General features: G+C 45.7%; 1 protein-coding gene across 1 annotated transcript; it reads right to left on the bottom strand.

Annotated features, from left to right (window-relative positions):
• Positions 1 to 1,003: 1,003 nt before the first annotated feature.
• Positions 1,004 to 1,813, bottom strand: LOC131967735 (trace amine-associated receptor 13c-like; the record flags this gene model as incomplete). The annotated part of the gene is made up of 1 exon (XM_059328675.1): positions 1,004 to 1,813. A coding segment is annotated over one exon (810 nt), but the record flags the coding sequence as incomplete, so codon positions are not given.
• Between the last annotated feature and the right edge of the window lie 7,523 nt (positions 1,814 to 9,336).

Below are 9,336 nucleotides of genomic sequence, written 5' to 3' on the forward strand. Positions count from 1 at the left end.
TGGGATTTGATATTGTCTGATATTATTTGGGGAATATACCAAGGGATAAAATAAAAAATAAAGTATATAAAACCATGCCAAGATATTTAATAAGATTTAAGGACCCTAAAGTATAGATTTATAATCCAAAATTGTTCACAGATGTGTGTTGAATTGGACTGCTGGTAAATTACACACTTGTTTTACGAAATTGTAAAAGTAACAGAAAATAAATGCTGTTAGTTACTTGCACTTTTCTTTGAGGTCTTTTAACTTTCTGAGAGGAACTATGATTTATGGACATTTCTTTTTCAAATTTACAGTGTGTACACATGATTTTCAGTATGTGCAAAATTTGATTATCATAGTTTTTTTTATATAGCTCATATCAAAATGGCTAAATATCTGTTATTATTCATTAACATCAATGTTAATATTGGTTATCGTATTGGCAACATTTTTATATCAGTGCATCTTAATATAGAAACATGAAATGACAGAAACCATCTTTGGGGGAAACATTTATTTAACTTGTACTTTGAGGTTATAGTGTGACTTAGAGAGGCAGACCTGTGATACACTCAAAAAAACATTTGCAGATACAACACAGGAAGAATAGAGAAAACCATGTAAATGGGAGAGAGAACAGTCAACAAGGAGTGAGTAGTTCAAAAAACTGTTATCAGTTATCGATTGACATCATACATTTCTACTGATAGATTAGCAGATTATACAATTTAAATGTTTGAATTTTAAAATTTAGAATAAATCATAAACTGTGACATCCAAAACTTTGTGATTAATTAATTTATGTTCACCAACCTATTGACCCACGTGTGGGATTATAGAGACATGATGTTTGAGATATCATTACATTGTTTAGTCCTCAGTTTGGAACCATTTTTTCTCATCTTATTATTTTCTGACTTCGACTTGCTTTTAATATAAAAATCAGCAGAGAGGGAAAAACAGAAATATTATCTGGTTTTCACCAATCTCATTAAGTTATCCTTCCAAAGCTACTCTACAGTATGTTGGCCTCACAGGAGCCAGGCTGCAGGATCTGAAGAGTAACGATGAGTTTAACTGCTTTTCTGAACCAGGGGTAAAACAAGGCATAAATCACAGGGTTTAGACAAGAGTTGAAATAGTACAGATACAGAATAAAGGCTAGAGTTGAATAACTCATGTAATCAATTCCTCCCATACTTGCAAAGTAATTTGGCATGAAACAGATAAGAAACACAACTACCAAAACACCAAGAGTCCTGGCTGCTTTCAGCTCAGATTTCTTTGCTGTTTTAGTCACTGAAATCTGCTTTGTGACAGCTGTAATGTGAGAGCGCATGGCACGAGCTTGAGACACAGCCACAACAAATACTCTCGTATATAAAACTATAATGGCAGTAACAGGGACAATTAAGTTTAAAACAAGTTCAAGGTAGGCACTGACCTCATGTAATAAAACAAGACAATCTCCATAGCAGTAAGAAGTGTTTTCTTGTTGTTGAATAAGAAGTAAATTAAAGTAGTAACTATTGGAGGCAACAGAACAGAACCATAAAAGACAAACACAGACTCTAACTCTATTCACAGTGATTCTGGTGGTGTAATGCAGAGGGTCAAAAATAGCCAGATAGCGGTCAACTGATATGAGCACCATGTTTACTACTGAGGCAGAGAGAATGATGTTGATCACAAACCTATAAAGAGAACACAAAAGGTCACCAAACAACCAGCAATGTGTTCTTTTTACAGCATTTGCTGGCATCAGCAGGAGGCCCACAAGAAAATCTGAGACAGCCAGAGAGAGGAGGAGGATGTTGGTGGGTGTGTGGAGCTGCCTGGAGGAAAAGAGAAAAGCATCATTCTACAAAACGTCCTCATAACAAAATGACCAAAACTCCAACAATTATTCAAGAATATTAAGTTAAGGATTTGGATGCTCTCTTTTCAGCAGCATATAGTGAACATATTGAAGTGTTGATGATTCAAATTACAATATAGAAGTCACAGTGGATTTGTGTGTTAACGTGCAGTCAGAAAGACAGAAGATAAGACTATTATTAGAGAGCAACATTATTAAGTACCAGTTGAAAGACAATTCTTCTTAACCTAAAGCAGTTCTTCACATGTTTAAGTACAAAACCTTGTAATGAGAGAAAAAAAGTTAATCTCTGCCTGAAGTGGGAGACTTACGCCTGGATTCCACTGGATGCGTAACGACTCCAACAGGGGTCTGTCCGCAACGACTGCGTATCTACGCAGTCCGTCAACACCCACCGGATCCGTCTGTGTCGGAGCTGTTGCGGACAGCAGAGTCCCGAGGACGCACGAGATCTCGCGAATGCACGCCTAATCAATTGATATAACTGGAAGATAATCAACATCTCCTCGTTAATGACTGGAGACAAATCCAGCGACTCCGTCTTAACGAGCACTAACGAGGTCGGCCGGCTTGTTAACGAGCCGGCCGACCTCGTTAGCGAACCCGAGGTATTTTATTTTGAAAATATACCGGTGTTTTATTTTGTGTCTGTGCAAGACTTCCTGTCCCGAACGATCTGCTCTGTGCTGAATTTATGCGTAGTGCTCCGTCGTCCGACAAAAATAGAAGCTCTGCGCAAGTGTTGCGAGGGCTGTCGGATGGCCCTGCGTTGTCGGACTCATTACGCAGCGGATCTGCAGTCGGTGGAATCTCACACATTGATTATAATGGGTGCGTAACGGCTCCGACGACGGATCTGCAGCCGTTACGCATCCAGTGGAATCCAGGCATGAGATGATGATAAACAGGTTGAGGACGGCAGTGAGCACAGAGATGGAGGACAGTGCAGTGTCAATGAACAATGTTTCAGCCCAAGTATAATGGAGCTTCCAGCATGAGAAATTGTAAAGTTCTGGGAAACAGAGCTCCCACCCATCCTCAACCTCAACCATCTTCAGAGATCTGCAGATAGCTGCAGCTCTGGCATCTTTCTGAACATCAACAGTCATGTAACAGATTTACCTCTCTCACATTCTCATAATTCCACCCTCCTTTTCCCCTGTGTATTTTGGACTCTGGTGTCTCTTCCCTCCTCACTTTGCACATCACACCATCAGTTTCCTTGAAACTCTCTTTCTCTTACTCTCTCTCTCTTTCTCTCTCTCTTTCTTTCGCTCTCATAATTTATATTACTTTTTTCATGTGAATGACCTGTATAATTATTCTTGAGTAATAAAAACGGTGTTTAGAAATACAAAACTAAGTCATAGGGAAACATTCTCATTGACTTCAAATAGGACACCAAAAAGCAGACAATAACAATAATAAAACAAAACAGTAAACAACAGCAACCAAAAAGTATTGTCCAAAACAGATTTGGAGTTTGGCTCAACTGTTGTAGCAGCCATACATCATACATGTATATGTGCACCAATACATTGCTGATGGGCTTCTCCAGGATATTAATGTGAGTGTTTACATTTTCTACCAGGCAGTCCTTGCAGCAAGTATTATTAGAATGATAAACTGTTCTACTGTGGTAATGTACAAAGCTAATGCTGAAAGCAGGACGGCAGGGGTGGACATGACATCCCCATAGCATCCCGTACATACCAAATGTGTGTAGGCTTTGTAAGGAAAACAGGATACTTAAATCAAACCTAATTAGGGACAGAGCACCAACGGAAATTGGTCATTATTATTTAATTTATTTTTTGTTGAACATTAGTATGTAAGTCTGAGCCCACAGTCCTGTTCAGTTTGCTGTGGTGTTACAGTCTTTCACTTTTCATCAACTGCAGTTAAAACAACATAAAGTTAATATAAACATATGTAGTTAGTGTACACATGCAGCCCTCTAATATTCTTCACTGTAGGTTTACCCCATTGATCCTCCAACTTGGCAACATGAAACAGATCTATGCAATTAATGTGAATCAGGTCATGTCATTTATCCAATATAAAACCTGCATATCCATTTCACGGCTCCATTTTGAGCTCGGCAACCAAGCAGCAACCTCCAAATATGTAAAGTGAAACAAATTAGGAAGTAGGCTTATCTGTAGCAGGAAAAGGGCGATTCCACTGTTACTCCGTCTGTAACCAGAAGTCAGATTCAATTTTCAATTAAATAAAATTTTATTTCCATAACCCAGAATCACCAATTTGCTCCAAAGAGGCAGGGTTGAAAGATTGAGAAAGAGACATAGGCAAAAAGATTAGAAAGTACAGCAATAGTGGCCCTAACATTACAAGGATGTCTGTCCCTAAGGGCAGTAGTTGTGTTAGTAGAAAATTGTCATGTCCAAGAAATTGTGTTAAGTTATATGTTTTGTCCTGTGTCCATGTTGTCTCGTGGCTTCCTGTTTTATTTTGGAAATTAACTCTCCTCTCGTTTCAGGTCACTTGCCCTTCCTCGTGTGTCACCAGTCTGATTGTCTGCCCCGCCCTGATTGTTCCCACCTGTTCCCCATTACCGTGTGTGTGTGTATATATAGCCTGTGTTCCCCCTTGTCCTGTGCCAGTTCGTCTTGTCTCGTGAAACAGTAAGACCCACGCCAGCCATTTCCTTGAATCTTGTCCACGTCAGGTTTTGTATTTTTGACACTTTGCTTGGCACTTTGCTTCATGTTATTTTGATACTTTGTAGCCTTCGTGTTCTTCCTCTCTTGAGTGATTTTTTTGTTGTTGTTCCTCTCAGTGAGTGATCTTTGTTTTCTCGTGTAGTTTTTTGATTTTCCTCAGCAAGAGCGATTTTTCTTTGTTACTTTTTCCTAAATAAAGGATAGTTTATTTGTAAACTTTGTCTGAGTCGTGCATTTGGGTTCGGGTCCACGTTCAGTTGTGACAGAACGAACTGGCCAAGCATGAACCCAGCCGACTCAGACCAGTTGACAGCGGCCCTTCGCTCCCAAAACGCCCGCCTGAACCAGCAGGAGGATCAGATGTCCTGTCTGCATAGTGGCGTGAAGGAGCTGGCGAACTGTCAGGAGGACTTCAAAACCACCATCACTACCCAAGTGAACCTCCTGGCAGCCCAAGTACGTCAAGTCCTCGCTCACCTCACAAAGGATCCCCCCTCTCCTGACACTATAGCCCCACCGTCCCCGGCAGCTGCTGGAGCATCATCGGCCCCAGTGATCCACGCAGCGGCTCCTCGCCTCGCCCCACCCGAAAAGTTTTCTGGTGAGTCCGGAGAATGCAGAGATTTTATTGTTGACTGTGAAATGCATTATGAACACTTGCCCTCAGCCTTTCCTACAGAGAGGTCTAGAGTGGCATTTATGGATTTCCCATCTCACCGGGAGAGCGAGGGCGTGGGCTACGGCCAAGTGGTCCTGTGATTCATCAATCTGTGGGTCCCTCGATGAATTCAAGCAGGCTCTGAGGAGAGCTTTTGATCCCCTCTCGTCCGATCGAGAGAAAGCACGTAAGTTGAGCAATATCAGACAAGGAATCGACCCTGTGTGTGACTATGCTATCCGCTTTCGCACCCTAGCCACGGACAGCGGGTGGAATGCCACGGCCCTTTATGACGTCTTTCTTAAGGGCCTCTCTGACCAGATCCAGGACTTGTTAGTACCCCTTGATCTGCCATCTGACCTTGACTCTGTGATCACCCAAGCCATAAGAACTGATAACCGTTTACAGGAGCGTCAACGAAGCCGGAACCTAGCTGCGTCATCGGCTGGTCGCCATGGGGGCCGCACTGCAGTCCCTCCACCCAGTCGCCTGAGCTCCTCACGCTTCCCGTCACCAGTCCCACGGAGGAAGGTGTCCTCTGAGGAGGAAGAGGAGCCCATGCAGCTGTGGGAAGCAGGGTCATCTCCTCGCCGCGTGTCCAGCAAAAGAGCAGGCTCGCCAGTAGATGGGAGAGTACTGGTGAGCCGTTTCTCCTCGGCTGAAGTCTCTCCCCGAACCCTAACAGCGATCAAGGTAAAGCATCATGACACCACGGCTGATCTTGAGGTCCTCATTGACTCAGGGGTTGACGAGAGCCACATAGACTGGGACTTTGCCAAAAAACTCAATTTGAAAACTGAACAATTAGCCCGGCCTATAGAGGCCAGTGCTCTCGATGGGAGTTTGATATTCCGGGTTACTCATAAGACTGAACCACTGACAGTGATCATTGATAACCACCATGAACTCATGTGTTTTCATTTGTATAGCTCCCCCCAGCACTCTCTTATTCTGGGGTTTCCTTGGTTAAAAGAACATAACCCACACATTGACTGGAGCACTGGGAGGGTTTTGAGCTGGGCTGATAGCTGTAAGGACAAGTGTTTAACATCATGTCATGATTTGAATGTGAAGACTGTTTTTAATGCTGTCTCTGTTAAATGTGCCACAGACTCTGAACCTCCTGACCTGACATCAGTCCCGAGGTGTTATCATGATCTGGGTGAGGTTTTTAGCAAGAGTAAGGCTACTTCCCTTCCCCCTCACAGACCATATGACTGTCCCATTGACCTGATACCAGGGGCCCCAATTCCTAAGGGTAGATTATATTCTATCTCTGGCCCTGAGATGAAGGCCATGACTGAATATATTGAGTCCTCATTAAAAGCTGGCCTCATTCGGCCTTCTTCATCTCCAGCTGGGGCAGGCTTCTTTTTTGTGGGTAAAAAAGATGGGTCTCTCCGGCCATGCATTGACTATGGGCCCCTCAATGAGATTACCATTAAAAATCGGTACCCTCTGCCACTCATGTCATCCGCTTTTGATCAGCTTCAACAGGCCAAGATCTTTACCAAATTAGACCTGAGAAACGCCTACCACCTGGTTCGCATCCGAGATGATGATGAATGGAAGACTGGCTTTAACACACCTAGTGGTCATTACGAATACTTGATTATGCCATTTGGATTGACTAACGCTCCGGCTGTCTTCCAAGCCATGATTAATAATGTACTCAGAGACGTCCTGAACCACTTTGTCTATGTTTACCTAGATGATATCTTGATCTTTTCCCCAGACTCAAATTCTCATGTTCGCCATGTGCGTCAGGTTCTGCAGCGGCTGCTGGAGAACCAATTGTATGTTAAAGCTGAAAAAAGCGAGTTCCATGCCAACACCACATCTTTCCTTGGCTTCATCATAGCCCCTGGAGAGATGCAAATGGATCCGGCAAAAGTTAGCGCTGTGGCTCAGTGGCCTACACCTGATAGCCGTAAGAAGGTTCAGCAATTCTTGGGATTTGCTAACTTTTACAGACGGTTTATCAGAAACTTCAGCGTCATAGCTGCACCCCTCCATGTACTCACATCTCCACTGACTCCTTTCCTGTGGTCCCCTCAAGCTGAGGAGGCCTTTCAGCAGCTCAAAGCCCGGTTCACTACCGCCCCCATCCTCACGGTTCCTGATCCCAGCCGGCAGTTCGTGGTGGAGGTGGACGCCTCCAATAATGGGGTGGGAGCTGTACTCTCTCAGCGCTCCGAAAAGGACAACAAGCTTCACCCCTGTGCCTTCCTGTCCCGGAAGCTCTCGCCGGCAGAGAGAAACTATGACGTCGGTAACCGTGAGTTCTTGGCTGTTAAAATAGCCTTGGAAGAGTGGAGACATTGGCTAGAGGGTGCGCAACACCCTTTCATTGTTTGGACAGATCATAAGAATCTGGAATATATTCGCAAAGCTAAAAGACTGAACTCACGTAAAGCCAGGTGGACATTGTTTTTTAACCGTTTTAACTTTGTGTTGTCCTACAGGCCGGGTTCCCAGAACACCAAGCCTGACGCCTTGTCTCGTCTGTTCGAACCCGAGCCTCCTGCCAAGGAACCTGAACCCATCCGACCACTGAACTGTGTGGTAGGAGCGGTGAGTTGGCAAATAGAATCTGAGGTGAAGCGAGCTAATGGTGAGAATCCAACATCTGATGGTTGTCCGGCGAATCGCTTGTTTGTCCCTGTTAACATGCATCCACAGGTGATCCATTGGGCTCGCTGCTCACCTGCCATCCAGGAGTCAAAAGAACCATGCACGTCATCTCCCAGAGGTTCTGGTGGCCCTCCATGGAGCGAGAGGTTCGGGAGTATGTGGAGGCGTGTTCCATCTGCGCCCGCAACAAGACCTCATCCAGAGCACGGATGGGGTTGCTGCAGCCACTCCCGGTTCCTACTCGTCCCTGGGCTGAGATCTCCCTCGACTTCGTCACGGGGCTCCCCGTCTCAGAAGGTAACACCACTGTCCTCACAGTGGTGGACCGATTTTCTAAAATGACTCATTTTATTGCCTTGCCCAAGCTGCCTTCTGCCAAGGAAACAGCTGAAATTCTGATGACTCATGTGTTTCGTATCCATGGATTTCCCAAGGATGTTGTTTCAGACCGGGGGCCCCAGTTCATCTCCAGATTCTGGAAAGAATTCTGCAAGCTCATCGGAGCTACCACCAGCCTCACCTCTGGGTATCACCCGGAATCGAACGGCCAAACAGAACGTTTAAACCAGGAGCTGGAGACATGCCTTCGATGCCTGGTGTCGCAGAACCCATCTTCCTGGAGCAAGAATCTGGTGTGGGTGGAATATGCCCACAATTCACTCCCTACCTCGGCCACCGGCATGTCACCATTCCAATGTGTCTTCGGCTACCAGCCCCCGGTCTTCTCTGAGGTGGAAAGGGAGATCACGGTCCCATCGGCCCATGCTATGGTCAGGCGCTGCCACCGCATCTGGGCAGCCGCCCGCAAGGTTCTCCTTCGCAGTGTGGACAGCATGAAGAGGGCTGCTGATCGGAGGCGCCGACCTGCCCCAGCATACGAGCCTGGCCAGAAGGTCTGGCTTTCTACGCGGGACTTGCCCCTCCATGTTGCCTCCAGGAAACTGGCTCCACGGTTCATCGGTCCATATCCAGTGTCCAAGGTCATCTGTCCCCCCTCGGTTCGTCTACGTCTGCCCCGGTCCCTGAGAGTCCACCCCACCTTCCACGTCAGCCGGGTGAAACCAGTCAAGGAGAGCTCCATGGTCCCTGCAGCGGTACCCCCTCCACCCCCCCGGATGGTCGATGGTGGCCCCGTCTACTCCGTCAAGGCCCTCCTGGCAGTGCGCAACAGGGGCCGGGGCAGGCAATTCCTGGTGGACTGGGAGGGCTATGGGCCGGAGGAACGATCGTGGGTCCCCGCAAGCTTCATTGTGGACCCTGACCTCATCAAGGACTTTTACAATCGTCACCCTCAGTTGCCTGGTCCGTCAGGAGCCGTCCCTAGAGGGGGGGGTACTGTCATGTCCAAGAAATTGTGTTAAGTTATATGTTTTGTCCTGTGTCCATGTTGTCTCGTGGCTTCCTGTTTTATTTTGGAAATTAACTCTCCTCTCGTTTCAGGTCACTTGCCCTTCCTCGTGTGTCACCAGTCTGATTGTCTGCCCCGCCCTGAT

Source organism: Centropristis striata, unplaced genomic scaffold, assembly GCF_030273125.1.
Source record: "Centropristis striata isolate RG_2023a ecotype Rhode Island unplaced genomic scaffold, C.striata_1.0 Scaffold_25, whole genome shotgun sequence".
Taxonomy (NCBI): Eukaryota; Metazoa; Chordata; class Actinopteri; order Perciformes; family Serranidae; genus Centropristis; species Centropristis striata.